The 22,712-nt window shown below is 38.6% G+C and overlaps 1 protein-coding gene across 3 annotated transcripts in view; it reads right to left on the reverse strand.

Moving 5' to 3' along the window:
* Window positions 1–8,450, reverse strand: part of RB1 (RB transcriptional corepressor 1) — a 165,870-nt gene extending 157,420 nt beyond the window's left edge. Inside the window, exons 1-2 of one of the 3 annotated variants that reach the window (XM_036904000.2) lie at window positions 8,163–8,450; window positions 5,206–5,332 (exon numbers count right to left, since the gene is read on the reverse strand). In XM_036904000.2, coding sequence (XP_036759895.1) covers window positions 5,206–5,332; window positions 8,163–8,284 — 249 coding nt within the window. In that variant the 5' untranslated portion in view covers window positions 8,285–8,450. Of the gene's footprint in view, window positions 1–2,748; window positions 2,855–5,205; window positions 5,333–8,162 lie in introns of those variants that run through there. The other 2 variants (XM_057494514.1, XM_036904019.2) reach the window with 2 other exon arrangements.
* Window positions 8,451–22,712: the final 14,262 nt, after the last annotated feature.

Below are 22,712 nucleotides of genomic sequence, written 5' to 3' on the forward strand. Positions count from 1 at the left end.
GTGAGAAAATAATTTCTGTTAAAGCCACCCAGTCCACAGTATTTTGTTACAAAAGCCCTAGCAAACTAATACATTGATATATAACTTCAATCGGTCACGAGGGAATTATGCTGAATGAAAAAAGCCACTCTGAAAAGTTAAATACTGTATATTCCCATTTGTTCAACATTCTTGAAATTACAAAATACATCATATTATCACTGAGTAAAGATCTATTAAATGTCTACAAACAGCCAAACTGGTCTATTAATATTGTCAAGATAATACTTGGAAAGATGATTATAATCATTGGTCACCTTTAGAGGATATTACAGAACAAACACATTAGTTTGAAAACTAGCCAATAAAAGCAAAGAATAAAGTACTTATCCTATATTTCCTGAATAACTGTACTTCAGAAAAAGAATAGTTGATAGAGGAAAGTTTCTCTTTACAGAAAAGTTACAGCTGAAAAAGGAAAGAAGAAGTTATCAGCCTACCATTTAGCCATCCCTAATGAATCCAGTCTTTGGTCATCAGTAGTAGCTTACATCAAAAAAAGACATAACTAGACATTATGTGAATCCTAATGGGCATATACAACATTTCTGAAGTATTTCTTCCAGAAAATATTAACACAGGATCCGATTAGGCCTCTAGATCTGTCTCCATGAAATATATTTTGACAAATATGTTAAAACAATGGCTCAGTGAAATAAGCCAAGCAGAGAAAGACAAATACCAAATGATTTCACTCATATGTGCAGTATAAGAACAAAGAAAAACTGAAGGAACAAAACAGCAGCAGAATCACAGAACCCAAGAATGGACTAACAGTTACCAAAGGGAAAGGGACTGGGGAGAATGGGAGGGAAGGGAGGGGTGAGGGCAGGGGGGAAGAAAGGGGGTATTACGATTAGCATGCATAATGTGGGGGGTGGGGAATGGGGAGGGCTGTGCAACACAGAGAAGACAAGTAGTGATTCTACAACATCTTACTACGCTGATGGACAGTGACTATAATGGGGTTTGTGGGGGGGACTTGGTGAAGGGGGACCCTAGTAACATAATGTTCCTCATGTAATTGTAGATTAATGATAGCAAAATAACAAAAAAAAAAAAAAAAAAGGAGATGCAATCGATAAAATGCACACTAAGAAACTCTACAGGATAAACAATCCAGTGTCTTCAACAAATAAATTGTAAGAGAAGAACGGGAAAAGGGGAGAGAAGAAGAAGTTGAAACCTACAGTTTAAAAGAGATTTAAGACACAAATCAACCGATCACAAGGTATGTTCTTTATTTGAGTCCTGACTACAACATACTGAAAAAAGAACTTATGAAATAATCAAGAAATTTTGCACACCGCATATTTGATATTAAGGAATTTTCATTCATTTTGTTAGGTGTTATGAACTGTGGTCATTTTTTAAAAGAGTTCTTATCTTTTCCACATACATACTGAAATATTTATGGATGAAACATCATATCTGAGATTTACTCTAAAATAATCTGGGTTTGGGGAAAAATACTTTGGCCATGGTTGACAACTGCTGTAGTTAAGAAGTATATGAGAGTTCATACTATTTTCTCTATCTTCTTTTATAAATGTCTGAAATTAACCATAAAAAATGTCTTTAAAAATTAATCTTGGAAATAGAATCAGAAATAAAAGTTGCAAATGGTCCATGTCTATAAGACAAAATACAACACACATGTACTTGCTCTTAAATGAATTTTTCTAGTAACACCCACATGTAATCAGAGTATCAGCAGCATCTTCAAACAGAAAGACTACACATATTACTAAGGACTGGAAAATAACAGGTAGAGGCCTTTCATATGAATGAAATCCTAGCATTAGTCCAATTCCAAACTATTCTTTTCAATTATCTTTCTAAACATGATTCACATCACAAAGAACAAATGCCTTTATCAATGGCAGTATATTCCAAAGCTCTTGAATACACACACACACACATAACACACACACAAAACCCTAAGAGGCTGACATTCATATTGTTTCTGCTTTACAAATGAGTAAACTGAGACTTGAAAAATGAACAAATTTACCTAAAATCATATAACTAAAACTACAAAGCTTCTGCCTTGAGATCCAAGGCCTTTTCCATTCTACCATGCTGCATTCAAGATGCAGAAAGAAAACCAAAATTCTAACAACTAATTTGCCTTAAGTAACAACATGAACAACACTCCTGACCAATTTCTTAATGTGAATTTCCTTACTCATATGCATATTCATATAAGCAGCATAAACACAATCTAATGACAGCAATCATGTACTACACAATTATTAAACATATACAAAAAGGAGTAAATACTTTTCTAGACAAAATATCACAAAACTTTCCTTAAGAAGGATAGACACTTTTATGTATTCATAAACAACTTTTCTGACTCCCAAGAACTTAAAAAAATGAATTTCAGCAAAAGTACCATTCTAAGATACTACACATGCATTTAAAAATTCCACCATTTTAACTGATTCTTAAGTTCTTCAAAAAATTATATTAATATAAAATTTTCTGGGGTAGTTCTTAAATTATTCTGCTTGCACAGCCTAATTTAGGCACTCAGTTAATGCTCAAATACTAATAAGTATGTTATGTAAATGAGTTTATTTAGTCCACACAGTAATTCAAGATCCAGAAATCACTGTTAGTTCCTTTTATAGATAAGAAAACTGACACTTGGAGATTTTAGGTAACTTGTTCAAGATCATGGAGCTAGTAAACCGTAGATCTTACACTTGAGTCAGATCAGTCTGATGACAAATCCAACCTCTATTCAAATAACATCATCTACTTTTAGTTGCCAGAAAGAGTTCTCTGATTTACCAGATTCCTCTTCTTGCTTCAAAGACAGCCAACTGCAACAAGAATAGCTGCATCAGAAACAGGTTAATTTTGTCATTACATTTGCTTCTCACACTCTGTCACGTTCTGCCTTAGAAAATTATTGCATAACTTCTCAGGCCAACCCTCAAAAACCTAACTTAAGATAAAATTTATAGGTAAAAGTATAGTGAATTATAACAGCACAAAACAACAGCACCCTCTGTCACGCCCCCTAAAACGGTACCCGAAATCCTAAAGGTAACACAAAATCTCTTTCTTATCTTCCTCAAGCACACAACCAGGAATGATTTCACATGACTAAGTCCCCATCATGAGCTCGATTAGGAAATGAGATTTAAACTCTTCCAGTTCCTATGGAAGGTAGCAACAAAGCCAGGAAGAGAAAAGGGTAGAATAAGAAAGTAGTAACATTTATTCCTTTATGTATTCAAGGTGAAACCCAAAAGGGCCTCTACAATTAAAACTACTATTGCTAAGGTTCACTACAAAAAACTTTTGTGTGAAGTAGCCTTGAGACCTATTATATTGTCTTGCCAAGAGATCTGGAACACAACACACTTAGAAAACTACCTATATTCACCAATATGCCTTATAATCAGTTACCACTTCTCAATTTTCTGAAAATTAAAAGCCTAGTATTCATGGAAGAGAGAGAAGCAAAGAAGCTATGACTCCCTTTAGCTGCATATGCACAGAAACAGCTCTGTACATGAGGTATCCAAATCAGTGGAAATACACATTAGATGCTTTGGGATGACAGCTTCTGATTCACTCATCCAAAATACTTCAATACTCTTCCCTTTTCAGTAAGGGATTCTAGAATATGTTAGATCTTTGGAATTGTGGGATCTGTTTTCTTTCTTTTATTACCAGATGCTATGTACTGAATGCTTGTGTCTCCCCCAAATTCATATGCTGAAAACATAATGCCCAATGTCACGGTATTAGGAGGTGGGGTCTTTAGGTAGTGAGTAGGCAGAGCTCTCATGAATGAGATTAGTGCCCTTATAAAAGAGGCCCAAGAAAGCTTCCATTCCTTCCACCATGTGAGGCCCGTGACAAGGCACTGTCTGTGAGTCACAAAGATACAGATACAGAATCTGCCAGTACCATGGTCTTGGGCTTCCCAAACTCCAGAACTATGAGGAATAAACTTCTGTTGTTTATAAGCCACCCAGTCTATGTAAGGTTGTGACAGTAGCCCAAATGGACTAAGACACCAGAGACATTTTTTAATGATTTTAAATAGTTATTTTTATGGGATGTCCGTAAACATACTTTGCTGTGTTGATCTGATCAGTAAAAATGGACAGACATTGTATTATAATACAATGCTGCTGAGAAAGTAAATTCATTAAAAGTGCCTGTCTGGAGCACAATTTAGCAATAATTACTATGTGTTTTATAAATGTTCATAGCTTTTGACTCAGTAACTTAGCTTGAAGAATTTATTCTAATAATCAGAGATTCATTAATTTAATAAATAATCAAGGACTTAGGGAAGAAAATGTCCAATAATATTAAGTTAACACATTAAAATACATATAATGGATAAAATATTATACTATTTGAAACTACTTTACTAAATATCAAAAAATTTAATAATATTATAAAATGCTCATGATATGTTAAGAAAATATTTTTAAAGCAAGATACTAAACTACATGTAGTTACATGTAACTATATATAACTATACGGATGATCCCAAATCTGCATTTTAGATCTTATTAGCCAAGGATTTTTGTCAAGTTACTTAACCTCACTCTACTTCAGTGTCATCACCTGTCTAATGACAATTTCATATTTTACATATAAAATAAAGATTTTAGATTTCATATCTCAATGGATTGTTAAATGAGTTCTCTGCAAAGTGCTCACAATATTCCCCTGGTATACATAAAGCACTAGTAATTATTTGCTGGTATTATTATTAAATACACACTTATATGTCTGCAAAGAAAATATTGGAAGAAATATATCACAACATTATCAAAGATCCTGAATTCTAACAAAACTAATTCTGAAATAATCAGGAAATTTTAACACTGACTACATATTAAAAATTATTTTATAAGGTATGGCTTTGTATTTTTAAAAGTCTTCATATCATAGTGGTATATTTGTGAACAAACTATATCGAAGATTTGTTTTAAAATATTTTAGTGGGGGCCTTATGTGGGGACTTCTTAAAAAAATTTTCTTATCAGAGGTAAATTACCTATGGGTAAAAGAATTATTATTAGCTTTTCATTTCTTTATGTTTTTGTATTTCCCAAATTTTCCAGTGATTCAAAATTATTTTTAAAATGAGAAAATTGTTTTCAAAAATTATAAGAAAATTCTTACCAATACTCCATCCACAGATGAAACTTTCTCCCAAGTTAACCAAGCTCTTTCTCTGACTTGATCTGGTAGTTTTAATTTCTGACACAACGAAGTAAAATCAGGTTCTTCAGTTTCTTCAAACCCAAGCCTACCAGATAAAAATACACATATAATACGCACATACTTAGAAATCCAACTAATTAAACATTTGTGTTGATGGTTTGCCATACAATAGCACTATTTTGAAAGATATCATCACCAAATACTTTACGATCTTACTTACCTTTGAAAAAACTCCACTGCGAATTTAAATGTATGTTTACCTTCCTCACAGTCTTTCCAAAATAAGGATACTACACAGTGAAATATGTTTGCTGGCCTGGTGAATCACATATATTCAGAGCAGAAAGTAGCTCGGTGAAGGAAAGTAAATACAACAGCTAGAGCTATTTGGGAAAATTGAGGCAACAATAAAAGCAGGAAGAGGAAAGCCCATAGATAACATTAAAGAATCAATCAATATCAGTGACTTTGTTAAAATGCAGTCTACACTTACAAATACCACATGTAATCTCTTTACCTACTAGCATTTCTTACATGATTAATTTGACATAAATTACTGCTATGCTTATTTCAGCCTTCTCTCCTCAAACTTCCTTAACTAAGATAGGCAGTAAATAGTCAGCTAGTTCCTTTTCAATCATTTAATGTCCACTTGACATGTAATAATAATAATAACAGTATGAGGAATAGCTAATAATTTTAGAATATTTTCTATGACCTATACAAAGTACCTTAGATGCATGGTTTCACTGAATCCCCACATTAGCCCTATTAGGTAAGTACTCTTACTATTCTTGTTTTATAGGTAAGTACCAAACCAAAGCAGTTAAAGCACTCACCTGAGGACATGGCTAGTAAGTGAGAAACCTTGTTAAAAACCCAACAGTCTAACTCCAGAATGTATAGCCTTGACCACTATTCCAGACTACTAACCCTCCTTCAAAACAAAAGTAACTTAAATTATTTCAAAAAGTGAAGGTGGAATGCTATTCTTAGTGATGGTTTTTTTTCTTCCAACTACATCACTTAGGCCAGAGTTAATGCAACAGAGGTAAGATCTCAACTCTCAAGGTAGAAATAGACTAATCACTGGTAGTGCAGTTGGACTAGGCCCTGAACTAGCAAATTCTTGGCTTCAGATTGCCAGGCAGTGGTTCTACCCTTGCTACATAGTTAATCTATAGATTTCAATTGCCCATTTTAATGAAACCTTTTGTGGATATGGATAATTAAGAGCATACTGTATCTTGTACGGTTTTGACTTATAGGAGAATTTCTGGTAGTTTCATGATTTAAAGGTAATATAAAATAGTTTTTGGAAAAAAATAAAGCACTATTTTTCCCAGCTGATGGGTGTAACTTCAGTGTTTCTGGTTACCCTACAGTAATTGAGAATGCTTCCAAAACTCTGTGGATAACATGGAATTCTTTATAGTAGACTTTACTGCTTTTTCCAAAGGGAAACTTTCAAGTATTGGATACATTACAGTTTAATTGGACACTAAAGTTGTCTTCTCCCAGAAGATTTCCAGACTTTTTTTTTTCACTAGTGAGCATAATTTTTAATTGATCCATAAGACAGTCCATTTTAAATATATGAACTTTTAATAGACTTTCACAGATCATTTCCAAAAGCCCATTCCAATTGTTCACAATTTGCCTGAACTCTGTGTCTGGAGAGTTGAAAGAAACAGGACTTGATGATGGACTAGAGAGGGGGAGGGAGAGGTGTGGACAGAAAAAAGCCCCATTCTCCTATTCCCCTGCAATAGAAGTGCAGTCTCAACGTAGGACCAGTGCCGACAATAATGCTGGCAATTACACTCTTTAAGTCTTAGCTTGTTAACCATAAAGTATCACACTCAAGAAAAACAAGGTGTTGAAATATAACAAATATCTCCCTATCATGTTCTAGTGCGTTATCATGAACTTGCTTAAATTTAGATTCCACTTGGGGGAAAAAAAAAGCTTCAGGTAAGCACAAGAACACCACTCATTTTGTACTAAAACAAAACAAAAAAAGAGGGGACGCTAGAATCTCACTGGCTCAAAGCCAAAGGCAAAACTGAAGAAATAAGACCTGCTAAAAACGACTAACATTTATAAGTTAGAAGAGTTTTATGCAACAGGAAAATGAGAAAAAGTTTAGAAACTTTTCAGCGCTCAGGCTAAATGACTCCAAACGTTTGCACATTCGTCAGTTCCTCTAAAGAGGTCTCTCCAGTCATTTCGGGTGGCTCTGAATCCCCAAGGCCTCAAAGCACTACTAAAAGGAACCCTACAAACCACCTCTGCTAAGCAGCCCGAATGTAACTGACGCCCAAGACCGTGCACTTAACGTCTGATGGCGCCCCTGCAGCAGCGTCCAAGGCTTTTCTGGTTGGCCTCTCCCAGGACTGGGCTTCAGATGCAGCGCACGCCCAGAGGAAAACACTTTCACGGTTGCATCGCAGGAGACCAAAACAGAAAGTCAAACGACCACTAGAGTATTACAAATCTCAACAAGAGAAAAACTCTACACCAGTGAGTCAATTTTTAAATTTCTAAAAAAATTTTAGATTTTTTGCGATAGATGGGACCTCAAAGGTACCCGCTGCCTGAGAGCCTCCCGCCTCGCGGAGGAAAGGGAGCACCTGTCACTTCGTTCAGGGACCCGAGCCCCACCCGCCGACACCTGTCAGGCTGGAGCCGAGACCCCTCCCAGCTGCCTTTCCTTCCCTCGGGCCAGAACCCAGACTCCTGTCACCCACGTCCAGGCGCTCCACAGTGATGGGGGCAGGGAGGGACCCTTCTCCCGCGGGGACCCGACCCCCACCGAGGACGCGCCCCCGCCTAGACGCCGCGGCGCCAGTGCCGACGCACGCTCGGGGCGCCCATCTCGCCCGCCGGCCTTCGCGGCGCCTCCGCTCGCTCACCTGGCCAGGGGCAGGTCCTCAGGGCCACTGTCCTGCTCGGAGTCATCCTCAGGAAGGGGCGGCGGCGCGGGGGGTTCCGCGGCGGCGGCGGCTGCTGCTCTGCGGGGGGTTTTGGGCGGCATGACCCTCCCGCGGGGCAGAAGCCCGGGAAGAGTGGAGGCGGGCCGGGGCGGGAGGACGCGGGCACGTCGGGGCACGCCCCGTCCTCTCCCGACTCCCGTTACAAAAATAATTTCAACGTCCCCGGAGAAAAACCGGACGAGCCCTCCCCCGCCCGGCAATCGACCGCCGCGTCCAACCGCGGGAAAACGTCACTTCCGCCCGCGGCGTCACGTCCGCGAGACTCCTGGGCCCGCCGGCGTCTGAAAGGAACCGGGGTGCCGGCGGGGCGCGGGGCGGGGGCGCGAGGTCGGGCGCACTGGGCGGCAACCCGGGTCTGGGCGCCGGCGCCTCCCCTGAGGCAGCTGCTGCCGCCCTAACGTCTCTACCCGAAACTGCCTTCCAGGCCTGGGAGCCGGTGACGGAGCGCTGCACAGTCTGGCGGGTGAGATTGCGCCCCATCGCTCTGTGTGGGTCGATTGGGGGCTGCCGCTCGGCCCGGCGGGACTATCAGGAGAGGGCACGCTCGCCCGGCACGCCCCTCTCGCCCGGGGGCGGCTCCCGCCCTCTGCCACGCTCCACCCGCGCAGCCCGTTAGGCGAAGTCGGCCAAGACAAAAATAAACGCCGATGGGACGCCCAGAGCAGTGAACTTTGCCAGTAACCGGAAAGTATAGAGTGTAGGACAATTACTGGCCGTTCAGGATCACTGGTTAGGGAGCGGAGGCGGGTCTGTGGGTAAAAAGCAGATTATAATGTATTTTAATAGTGGTGTAGAAACAGGAGGTATCATTGAAGTGTCTAAGGGACATTTTCAGAGGAGCAATGGCAGTTGAATAGAAGTCGGCCAGGCAGACCTAACATTTAAGGAGGGCTTTTTATGTCGCAGGGATTGTGCTGACCATTGTACTACTTATTCTGCTTAGAACTCAGAAACAACGCTTTGAAATTAGTAGTAGTAGCAGTATTCCACTTTCCAGATTGGGAAACAGTCTCAGAGGTATTAATTAATTTGCCCATTACAGAGTTGGTGGGTTGATTGCGGAGCATTTCAACCCTGGTGTATTAAACTCTAGTTGTCCATTACATTGTGTTGATAAAGAAACACCAGGGAGAGAGAAGCAGCATGTGCAAAGATACAGCAACATCAGAGAAGTGCTTGTTGGAATTACCACTATTGGCTTAGAAGCTTTGATTCTTCTGTCTCTTGATATTTACATATAATAGTATTCTCTTTTGAGTGTATGTTTTTCACTCTTGGCAGAGGCTATGGATTGCCTTACAAGAACTTCCCAACTGAGGGAATGTGAGTAAAATACAGTTGTGCTCAGATGATGTGAATCCCCTCTTCCTTTTAACAGCTTGAGCAGGGCTGAGGCAGCAGCAGGAGCTTTCAGGCAAGTCATGGCCGCAAGCCACTTGGATTTATCCTAGTGAGTTGTACAATGGATTACCATTTCTGCGTATACCATGACATATGCCACGATGTAAAAAGAGTTATACAATCATTGGTCTATGTACAGCCAGTCCCACCTAAATTCAGTCCACCCACCCTTTCTTGGGGGCCGCAAGTTTGTCAGGAGGCAGGGCCCACACCCAGCCCTAGGTGCAGAGTGAATACTAGTATACTAGAATAGTCAACATGGTAATCCCATTCACCTTGCCCAGGCAGGAGCTAAAGATGCAGTTTTGGTTTTTGCAGAATCAAAGGTTGTCTGCTGGGAGCCTGATAAAATGAGATACAGAAATGACACAGTCCTTCTACCCTTTATTATCTTGAGAATGTGGTACTTAAAATTCGTGCAACCATTGAGACCTAAGGCAAGCTGACCTGAGAATAAGGCAGACATGTTGAGTAAGGTACAATAGGAATATCAAAAAAATATGGGTCCTTGGTGACAACTGAGTGTCTGATTTGCCCAACCCTGGAGCTGACCTTAGCTGAGATGGGCTTTCATTTATTGATACTAGAAAGCGTCATGACTGATAGTATTTCTTCTGTGAGCCCCTTCCAGGAGAGACCAAACTGTAGGCATTGTAGCCTTGGTACCCAGCACAGTGTTGGGCATACAATAAATGCTTGTTTGCTAAAAGTGGAGAGCCCAGGAAAACAGGATAGTTCTGGGAACTAAAGTAAACTCTTCATATGTAAATAGGACTTGCTTTATTTATACCCAGTTTATCAACATCTGGATTTACCACAGTTATGATGAATCAAAGAGAGATCTCTCAGTTTACCAAAAATATCTTTACCATGGATTAATTTAACTAATTTAACTGTATTTAAAATCCTTGCACACAACCCAGAGCAACTGAATCAATCAAAATCCCCACACAGCTTTCTATTGCACTGCCAAAGAAGTATCAGAAATTCTGCAGATCCTTAAAAGGCTACCTTGATCTTCCTCCACCTCCATAGTAGTTTTAAGATTGCCAGAAGAGCAAGAAACAAAAAAAAAGTCCAAAAAACTTCTTAGATTTTTTATGTGGAGATAGACCCTTCTCTAGCTTGAGGGCTTTAGTGACATCAGAATATTTTTTTGAGTCTCCTTAGTCTAACAAGTTTTCTTTCAGCTTTTTTTTCACTCTTAAATTATCTCACTGTTTCCATTTCTTAACTATCTAGCTTCTTGAAAGGGTAGTCCCATTTGTTCTCCCTGCTTCTGCAACTCCTCAGCCTACTAGTCCTCACTCTCTTCTATTACCAACACCAGCACTCCACTAAATCACTCTTTCAAAGGTCACCAATATCCTAATTGTCAATTCAGTGGTTTTATTTTGGTCCTCAGCCTAATTGACTTTTTTTGGAACTAACACAGTTCACCACTTCCTCTTAAAACTTCCCTGGTCTTCCATAAATCCATGGTCTCCTTGTTCTCCTTCTTTCATAAAGTTCATGAACTTCATTAAGTCCTTGGCTAGTTCATGTTCAGTCTCTTCATTGCAGGTTACCTAGAGCAGCACTACCTCAAAAATGTGGTCCTTGGTAGTCCACAAGGAGGTAAGTACAGAAATTAAGAGTAAATGCTTAGCAGCTTTATAGCGATTTAATATTTCAGCAGTATCCAAGCACATGATCATTGTACATGTCTCATTAAACTGAGTATATAGAACAGTTGAATGTTCTCCAACTTACATGGTGAGTTGCAGGTGGCCTGGCTGTGTCCTTGTCACATGCAATAGGACTGCATTATAAGGAGTAAAATTTTAAGGTTAGTTTGTCAACTGTAACCCAAAAGTGAATAAAAATCTGTGAAAATAAATATTTACTTTCATAACTTCTTATTTTTACAGTCATTTTAATTTTTAACCAAGCCTGTCTTCTGAAATTTGTAGCTAAATTAGGGATGGAAAATTTGTGTCATTTGTTTTGTAACCCTAAATTATAGATGGCGAAATAGGCTTCCCTGTGCTGTTTTGTCAAGAAAAAATACACGACAGTAGTGTGTTAGTAATAACAGCAATAAACCAAATAATGCCTAGAGAAGTGATTCCAGAGAATTAAAGATCTAAGTGTTTGTAGTAATTTTACTCAGAAGTATACCCTTCTATCTATTGTGTTCATAGCCATAATTCATAGTGAAGTGCTAAAACCATGAACTGACTAATGAAGCAATATAACCATCAAACCTCCATGGCATTTACATATAAAATACAAATAAACTAAAGATGAATTTGATAAAATATTTTGAATTTTTATTTTCCATGAAAGTAAACTCTACACATAGGGAATTTGTGGATACTGAACCCATTTCTTTCATTTAAAGATAATCTCAATGTAACTATAACAGGACAAATTTTTCTGATGATGAATTTTAAAAGTAAAGCATCATTTGATTCATTTTGGATAAAAATTAAGAATGAATATACTGAGCTTGCTGAAATTGCTTTAAAATCTCTTCTTCCATTACCTTAGACATAATTTTGAGAGACTGATTTCCCTACTATAAATGTTATTAAATAAAACATAGGAAGACTTTAGATACACATTATCTGCTGCTAGTCACATTATCACCAATCCAACCTAGATTATTAGACCATTTAACAAGCAAGAACATGTTCATTTGTCATGTTAAAAACTTTAAATATTGACAAATAGTAAATATTGTTATATGATTTAATATGGGAAATTGCTACTTCATTACCAAATTTTTGTTTAGTTGTTACAACTGTGGAATGATAAAAAATTAAGGGTGTATTAGCAATTCTCTACATTAATCACCTACATATATACTTTCAGTGAACAAGGTAGTTTTTCTTTCTTTTATCCTATGTTATTTTTTGTTCTAATTATGTTTTTTGAAATGTAATATATGTCTGTTTGAAATACTAAAAAATGTGAGCTTGTATTTGATGTGCCTCTTTTGTTTTCATTTAATTTTTCTAGTGCTTTAAAAATTTGTATTTTCTGAAAGTATCAATTCATGAAAAGTAGAAAGAAATTAAAGTTCCTTCACAGTGTGAAGCAGCACTGGTCTAAAACATCTTCAGCTCTCCTCTTCTTGCTCTGTTCCATTACCATGATTTAAATCACCTTCCATACATGTGTGCTCTTGGTTTCTTTCAGGTTTCAAGAAACAAGGACCCACTCAGTTTACGGGAAAAATGTGAAAAAGGCTAGAAAAGAGTCCCTGCTTCTACATTCATGTGTCTTGTCACCCATCCGACAGCAGGCTCCCCTCCTTGCCACTGTGAATGCTGTTAGTCTTCATCTCTTTGTACTGTTCTTCTGCCACCAATGAAACACTCTGAGTCACCAATTCACACTCTTCAGGAGAGACAATATGATTAATTCCCCTACTAAACTGTAATTTACATTAGCAGAACCAGTTAACATAATTTGCAGGACAATTGAAAATGCAGAGCCCCTTGTTCAAAAGTTATGGAGATGTTCAAGATGGCGATAGCAGAACATTAAACCAAGCATGAGGACCTTCTGACATGGGTGTTATAGAACTGCATGGCTACACACCCATAAAGCCAACAACCCTATCCGTGAGGGTAGACCTATATTTGTTTTGCTAACCAGGGTATCTCCTTGTCTAGTATGTGCCCATGACACTGAGCAATCAGTTGGGCTTGAAAGCAAGATGTAGGTTGTTTGGTACTATACCATTTAATGTGTGTGTGCACACATACACACTAATAAATAATACTTCCTTCCCTGCCCACTACCCTTTGTCTTCACTCGTATTTCTTACAAATTGCACTCAGGCTCTATTCTTCTAGAGAACCCAAACTAAAAGACTTGTCACCAGAGAGTCCTGCAGGCATTCAGGATGGGATATTAGAGTTGGGTTACTTAATTATCTTAATGGCGATAAAAGACCCATGGCATGGTATGTGGGTGGTAAGGGGACCACACAGTGATACTGTAATTACTGAGGCTTCCAGCCTAAGGCTAGTTGGGATACAGTGCAGGTAGAAGGTGGAAAATTGGAATTGTGGTGGCTGTGGTACTTGAACAGAATGGGGACAGTAATTGTGGATGGCATGGAGTCTATTGATGAAATTGTATACCTTCCAAAAAAAATGATACCTCAGGGCAGTTAGCTATCAGACATACTGAGAAAGGCAGAGGGCCTTTCTTGGCACTTTTTTTTAAGACTGATTTTCTGTAGCCTAAAGCAAACTATACTAAAAATCAGGCTCAGGATCTGATTGTAAGGGCGGTACAGCTGAAAAAGCATCTAAATGCATAGACTTGCAGGGTCTCCTTTGTCCACCTCTGGTCCCTGAAAAGGAAAAGAGACCTCAACCTTGGGACATTTGAGCTTGAGAATATTGGACCCAATTCTCTCCTGAATCTGTGGTACACTGGAAAAAGTTTAGCAGCTAGCTCTCAGGGAAGGGAAGTCAGGGAAGGACCATTATTTGTAGTATTTGCCAATTTCTGTTCGATAAACACTCCCAACTTAATCAATTTCAAGCTACCAACATAATATCACTAAATCCAACATTGAGAAGATGCATATAGCTGGCTCCTGCAAGCTGATATGAGCCAGCTCTAGCCCACCAATTACAGCAGGATCTCCCATCTGGCAGAAGCAGCACCTCCAACTTGCCAGAGGAGAATAGTCTCATCTGTAAATTACGCAATGACTCCTGAAGCAAGTGGCTCTCCATAAGGACTTGGGGCCACTTGCCAGGGTAACAGTGTATTGGAAAAAGGGAAATGCCTAGTCCCTAGGAACTGTTAGATACAGGGTCTGAGCTGACATTGATCCATCATAATTCTCCAATTAGAGTGGGAACCATATTATTAACATTCAGCTCAAAATATTGTATTTCCTTTGTGATTTCTTCTTTATATCATGAATTATTTAGAAATGTACCATTTGCTTGTTCTTTTAATTACTAAGAGAAGAGTGTTCTTTCTAGGACAGCACTAAACATCAGAGATAAATTGGTGAATTGGATTTCATCAAAGTTAAAAATACCTGCTCATGAATGGACACTGCTAAGATAAAACCTAGGCAAGACCTAGACTGAGAAAATATTTGTAATACTTAACCTATCAGAGGAGCTCTATCCAGAATATATAAAGCACTTCTCCAACTCAATAATAAGAAGACAAACAAGTCAATTTTTTAAGTGGGCGAAATGCATGAAAAGACATTTCCCAAAGGAAGATAAATGAGCGGACAATAGCACATGGAGAAATGTTTATTATCATTAGACATTAGGGAGATACAAATTAAAACCATAATGCATGCTTCAACAACTAGAATGTCTCAAATTAAGACAGCAACATCAAATGTTAGCAGATATTTGAGGCAACCAAAACTCTTACTCATTTATGTGGGAATATGTGGTACATATTCTAATACCCTCTTTGTTCCCTACCTAGTATCCACACCCTTTGTAATCCTCTCCCTTTGAGTGTGAGTGGGGTTTGTGATAGAATATGGAAATAGAATGTAGCAAAAGTGATGGAATGTACATGATTAAATATTTTATTATGTGATTGTATTTTGTAAGATTGTAGTACTTATCTTACTGGAGTCTCTTGCTCCTTTGCTGGCTTTGATAAAGCGATGGCCACATTAAGGAAACCTACATGGTAAGGAACTACTAACAGCTTCTAGAAGCTGAGGGCAACCTCCAGTTGACAGCCACCAAGAAATTGAAGCCCTTGGTCATACAACCACAGGACATGAATTCTACCAACAACATGTGAATCTGGAAGTGGAACCTTCACCAGTTGAGCCTCCATGTGAGAACACCATGTGATCAATACCTTGATTGCAGCCTTACAAAGGATCAGCTAAGCTGTGCCCAGACTCCTGACCCATAGAAACTGGGAGGTAATAAATGTGTGTATTGCTGTAAGCTGTTAAGTTTGTACTAATATTATTATGCATCAATAGATAACTAACACAGACTGTAAAATGGTACAACCACTTTGGAAAATTGTAGAATTTTTGGAAAATATTTTCTTTCTTTTTTTTTTTTTGTACATAATTATTTTATATTGAAGGGTAGTTGACACACAGTATGACATTACATTAGTTTCAGGTGTACAACATAGTGATTCAACATTTATATACATGATAATTCTAGGTACCAGCTATCACCATACCAAGTTGTTACAATATTTTGACTATATTCCTTATGCTATACATTACATCCCAGTTACTTATTTATTTTACAATTGGAAGTGTGTACTTTTTTTTTTGTTTGTGAGGGCATCTCTCATTTATTGATCAAATGGTTGTTAACAACAATAAAATTCTGTATAGGGGAGACAATGCTCAATGCACAATCATTAATCCACCCCAAGCCTAATTTTCGTCAGTCTCCAATCTTCTGAGGCATAACAAACAAGTTCTTACATGAAGAACAAATTCTTACATAGTGAATAAGTTACATGGTGAACAGTACAAGGGCAATCATCACAGAAACTTTCCGTTTTGCTCATGCATTATGAACTATAAACAGTCAGTTCAAATATGAATACTCATTTGATTTTTATCCTTGATTTATATGTGAATACCACATTTCTCTCTTTATTATTATTATTTTTAATAAAATGCTGAAGTGGTAGGTAGATAAAGATAAAGGTAGAAAACATAGTTTAGTGTTGAAAGAGAGCAAATGTAGATGATCAGGTGTGTGCCTGTAGACTATGTGTTAATCCAAGCTAGACAAGGGCAATAAAACATCCACGTATGCAGAAGATTTCTCTCAGAACAGGGGGGGGGGGTGAGGTTCTAAGCCTCACCTCTGTTGATCCCCAATTTCTCATCAGATGGCCCCCTGCGACTGTGCCTGTCTTAGGTTGTTCCTCCCTTGAGGAATCTTACCCGTCTCTGGCTAACCAGTCATCTTCCGGGGCCATACAGGGAAATGTAAAGTTGGTAAGTGAGAGAGAAGCCTTATTGTTTGAAATGGTTAGCTTTTTATTTCTTTGCATATTTATGCCCTGTAGCTTCTATGCCCAGCATTTGTCTTGAGGTATCTTTACCACTTGGAAGAATTATGATACTCGGTAAATTTGATATGAGGCACGAATTCTATTTAAGGGTAGTAATTAGGAAGGAAGAAGAAAAGCTATAGAAGTAGCAAGCGGAAGAAAACATGGGAAGATTGATTATTTCTTTGACATATCTTCTTGTAGAGTTAACTTCAGCATGTATAGGTTTTAAGCTACTACTTAAATTGCACACACACATTAACATAATAGGAGTATAGTTACATAACCAAAGCATACCTGTAATTACCAGCCATCTCCAGTGAAACCAAGAAAACTAGTTAGGCACCTTAGGCATTTGTGAAAACTTATCTATGATATGGTGGATATTGTCCAACTGAACTTGAACAGTCTGAGAGAAATCAGACAAATTAAAACAACCCATTCCTCGGGAATGTTCACATCCCTTATGTTATTTTAACAGTAAATAGTCTGTAGTTGTAAGATTTTGGAGCGCTACATTTTGCACTTCTCCTAATTCTTGATTGAGTTCCAACAGTATAGATCCAGTCAAATTTGTTGTTTTACTGTATGCACAGGCCAGCTTAGATATCTCCTTCTTCATTCCCATGGCAAGTCCAGGAACTGGTGGGATGAGTGCATCTACAGCTGTAGCAGTGCATGGATCATTGTTGGGGTTTTTTGATGATCATCTTCTGGCATGAGCCTTCCAGAGAGTGCTGATGTTGGAAGTACTTTTTCATATCGTATCTTAGTTCATTTTCGGGGTAGCCCAATTAGGCTTTGATCCTCTGTATAAACACAAACAGACCCTTTGCCTACACTTTTATATGCCCTTTATACCCTTGTGTAGAACTCATTGGAGGTTACCACACAGGAACGGCCTTTTTTTTTTTGGTATCACTAATCTACACTTACATGACGAATATTATGTTTACTAGACTCTCCCCTATACCAGGTCCCCCCTATAAACCCCTTTACATTCACTGTCCATCAGCATAGCTAAATGTTGTAGAATCACTACTTGCCTTCTCTGTGTTGTACAGCCCTCCCTTTTCTCCTACCCCCCATGCATGCTGATCTTAATACCCCCCTACTTCTCCCCCCCATCCCTCCCTACCCACCCATCCTCCCCAGTCCCTTTCCCTTTGGTACCTGTTAGTCCATTCTTGAGTTCTGTGATTCTGCTGCTGTTTTATTCCTTCAGTTTTTCCTTTGTTATTATATTCCACAGATAAGTGAAATCATTTGGTATTTCTCTTTCTCCTCCTGGCTTGTTTCACTGAGCATAATACCCTCCAGCTCCATCCATGTTGCTGCAAATGGTAGGATTTGCCCTTTTCTTATGGCTGAGTAGTATTCCATTGTGTATATGTACCACATCTTCTTTATCCATTCATCTATCGATGGACATTTAGGTTGCTTCCAATTCTTGGCTATTGTAAATAGTGCTGCGATAAACGTAGGGGTGCACTGATTTTTCTCATACTTGATTGCTCCATTCTTAGGGTAAATTCCTAGGAGTGCAATTCCTGGGTCAAATGGTAAGTCAGTTTTGAGCATTTTGATGTACCTCCATACTGCTTTCCACAATGGTTGAACTAACTTACATTCCCACCAGCAGTGTAGGAGGGTTCCCATTTCTCCACAGCCTCGCCAACATTTGTTGTTGTTTGTCTTTTGGATGGGAGCCATCCTTACTGGTGTGAGTTGATACCTCATTGTAGTTTTAATTTGCATTTCTCTGATAATTAGCGATGTGGAGCATCTTTTCATGTGTCTGTTGGCCATCTATATTTCTTTTTTGGAGAATTGTCTGTTCAGTTCCGCTGCCTATTTTTTTTTTGAGGGTTTATTACCTTTGCTTTTATTTATTCATTTATTTTTTGTAGATAATTATTTTTTACTGAAGGGTAGTTGACGCACAGTATTACATTACATTAGTTTCAGGTGTACAACACAGTGATAAAACATTTATATACATGACAATTCTAGGTTCCAGCTATCACCCTACCAAGCTGTTACAATATATTGACTATATTCCTTATGCTATACATTACATCCCGGTCAATTATTTATTTTACAATTGGAAGTGTGTACTTTTTTTTTTTTTGTGAGGGCATCTCTCATATTTATTCATCAAATGGTTGTTAACAATAAAATTCTGTATAGGGGAGTCAATGCTCAATGCACAATCATTAATCCACCCCAAGCCTAATTTTCGTCAGTCTCCAATCTTCTGAGGCATAACAAACAAGTTCTTACATGGAGAACAAATTCTTACATAGTGAATAAGTTACATGGTGAACAGTACAAGGGCAATCATCACAGAAACTTTCCGTTTTGCTCATGCATTATGAACTATAAACAGTCAGTTCAAATATGAATACTCATTTGATTTTTATCCTTGATTTATATGTGGATACCACATTTCTCTCTTTATTATTATTATTTTTAATAAAATGCTGAAGTGGTAGGTAGATAAAGATAAAGGTAGAAAACATAGTTTAGTGTTGAAAGAGAGCAAATGTAGATGATCAGGTGTGTGCCTGTAGACTATGTGTTAATCCAAGCTAGACAAGGGCAATAAAACATCCACGTATGCAGAAGATTTCTCTCAGAACAGGGGGGGGGGGTGAGGTTCTAAGCCTCACCTCTGTTGATCCCCAATTTCTCACCTGATGACTCCCCTGCGACTGTGCCTGTCTTAGGTTGTTCCTCCCTTGAGGAATCTTACCCGTCTCTGGCTAACCAGTCATCTTCCGGGGCCATACAGGGAAATGTAAAGTTGGTAAGTGAGAGAGAAGCCTTATTGTTTGAAATGGTTAGCTTTTTATTTCTTTGCATATTTATGCCCTGTAGCTTCTATGCCCAGCATTTGTCTTGAGGTATCTTTACCACTTGGAAGAATTATGATGCTCGGTAAATTTGATATGAGGCACGAATTCTATTTAAGGGTAGTAATTAGGAAGGAAGAAGAAAAGCTATAGAAGTAGCAGGCGGAAGAAAACATGGGAAGATTGATTATTTCTTTGACATATCTTCTTGTAGAGTTAACTTCAGCATGTATAGGATTTAAGCTACTACTTAAATTGCACACACACATTAACATAATAGGAGTATAGTTACATAACCAAAGCATACCTGTAATTACCAGCCATCTCCAGTGAAACCAAGAAAACCAGTTAGGCACCTTAGGCATTTGTGAAAACTTATCTATGATATGGTGGATATTGTCCAACTGAACTTGAACAGTCTGAGAGAAATCAGACAAATTAAAACAACCCATTCCTGGGGACTGTTCACATCCCATATGTTCTTTTAACAGTAAATAGTCTGTAGTTGTAAGATTTTGGAGCGCTACAATTTGCAGTTCTCCTAATTCTTGATTGAGTTCCAACAGTATAGATCCAGTCAAATTTGTTGTTTTACTGTATGCACAGGCCAGCTTAGATATCTCCTTCTTCATTCCCATGGCAAGTCCATGAGCTGGTGGGATGAGTGCATCTACAGCTGTAGCAGTGCGTGGATCATTGTTGGGGTTTTTGATGATCATCTTCTGGCATGAGTCTTCCAGAGAGTGCTGATGTTGGAAGTTCTCTTTCATATCGTATCTTAGTTCATTTTCGGGGTAGCCCAATTAGGCTTTGATCCTCTGTATAAACACAAACAGACCCTTTGCCTACACTTTTATATGCCCTTTATACCCTTGTGTAGAACTCATTGGAGGTTACCACACAGGAACGGCCTTTTTTTTTTTGGTATCACTAATCTACACTTACATGACGAATATTATGTTTACTAGACTCTCCCCTATACCAGGTCCCCCCTATAAACCCCTTTACATTCACTGTCCATCAGCATAGCTAAATGTTGTAGAATCACTACTTGCCTTCTCTGTGTTGTACAGCCCTCCCTTTTCTCCTACCCCCCATGCATGCTGATCTTAATACCCCCCTACTTCTCCCCCCCATCCCTCCCTACCCACCCATCCTCCCCAGTCCCTTTCCCTTTGGTACCTGTTAGTCCATTCTTGAGTTCTGTGATTCTGCTGCTGTTTTATTCCTTCAGTTTTTCCTTTGTTATTATATTCCACAGATAAGTGAAATCATTTGGTATTTCTCTTTCTCCTCCTGGCTTGTTTCACTGAGCATAATACCCTCCAGCTCCATCCATGTTGCTGCAAATGGTAGGATTTGCCCTTTTCTTATGGCTGAGTAGTATTCCATTGTGTATATGTACCACATCTTCTTTATCCATTCATCTATCGATGGACATTTTGGTTGCTTCCAATTCTTGGCTATTGTAAATAGTGCTGCGATAAACATAGGGGTGCACTGATCTTTCTCATACTTGATTGCTGCATTCTGAGGGTAAATTCCTAGGAGTGCAATTCCTGGGTCAAATGGTATGTCTGTTTTGAGCATTTTGATGTACCTCCATATTGCTTTCCACAATGGTTGAACTCACTTACATTCCCAACAGCAGTGTAGGAGGGTTCCCCTTTCTCCACAGCCTCGCCAACATTTGTTGTTGTTTGTCTTTTGGACAGCAGCCATCCTTACTGGTGTGAGGTGATACCTCATTGTAGTTTTAATTTGCATTTCTCTGATAATTAGCGATGTGGAGCATCTTTTCATGTGTCTGTTGGCCATCTGTATTTCTTTTTTGGAGAACTGTCTATTCAGTTCCTCTGCCCATTTTTTAATTGGGTTATTTGTTTTTTGTTTGTTGAGGCATGTGAGCTCTTTATATATTCTGGACGTCAAGCCTTTATCGGATGTGTCATTTTCAAATATATTCTCCCATACTGTAGGGATCCTTTTTGTTCTCTTGATGGTGTCTTTTGCTGTACAGAAGCTTTTCAGCTTAATATAGTCCCACTTACTCATTTTTGCTGTTGTTTTCCTTGCCCGGGGAGATATGTTCACGAAGAGGTCACTCATGTTTATGTCTAAGAGGTTTTTGCCTATGTTTTCTTCCAAGAGTTTAATGGTTTCATGACTTACATTCATGTCTTTGATCCATTTTGAGTTTACTTTTGTATATGGGGTTAGACAATGGTCCAGTTTCATTCTCCTACATGTAGCTGTCCAGTTTTGCCAGCACCATCTGTTGAAGAGACTGTCATTTCGCCATTGTATATCCATGGCTCCTTTATCAAATATTAATTGACTACATATGTCTGGGTTAATGTCTGGATTCTCTAGTCTGTTCCATTGGTCTGTGGCTCTGCTCTTGTGCCAGTACCAAATTGTCTTGATTACTATGGCTTTATAGTAGAGCTTGAAGTTGGGGAGTGAGATCTCCCCTACTTTATTCTTCTTTCTCAGGATTGCTTTGGCTATTCAGGGTCTTTGGTGTTTCCATATGAATTTTTGAATTATTTGTTCCAGTTCATTGAAGAATGTTTCTGGTAGTTTCTTAGGGATTGCATCAAATCTGTATATTGCTTTGGGCAGGATGGCCATTTTGACGATATTAATTCTTCCTAGCCACGAGCATGGGATGAGTTTCCATCTGTTAGGGTCCCCTTTAATTTCTCTTAAGAGTGACTTGTAGTTTTCAGAGTATAAGTCTTTCACTTCTTTGGTTAGGTTTATTCCTAGGTATTTTATTTTTTTTGATGCAATTGTGAATGGAGTTGTTTTCGTGATTCCTCTTTCTGTTGGTTCATTGTTAGTATAAAGGAAAGCCACAGATTTCTGTGTGTTGATTTTGTATCCGGCAACTTTGCTGTATTCCGATATCAGTTCTAGTAGTTTTGGGGTGGAGTCTTTAGGGTTTTTTATGTACAGTATCATGTCATCTGCAAATAGTGACAGTTTAACTTCTTCTTTACCAATCTGGATTCCTTGTATTTTTTTGTTTTGTCTGATTGCCGTGGCTAGGACCTCCAGCACTATGTTAAATAACAGTGGGGAGAGTGGGCATCCCTGTCTAGTTCCCGAACTCAGAGGAAATGCTTTCAACTTCTGATGTACTTTCAACAGTTCAATATACTGTTTGCTGTGGGTT

Source organism: Manis pentadactyla, chromosome 17, assembly GCF_030020395.1.
Source record: "Manis pentadactyla isolate mManPen7 chromosome 17, mManPen7.hap1, whole genome shotgun sequence".
Classification (NCBI taxonomy): Eukaryota; Metazoa; Chordata; class Mammalia; order Pholidota; family Manidae; genus Manis; species Manis pentadactyla.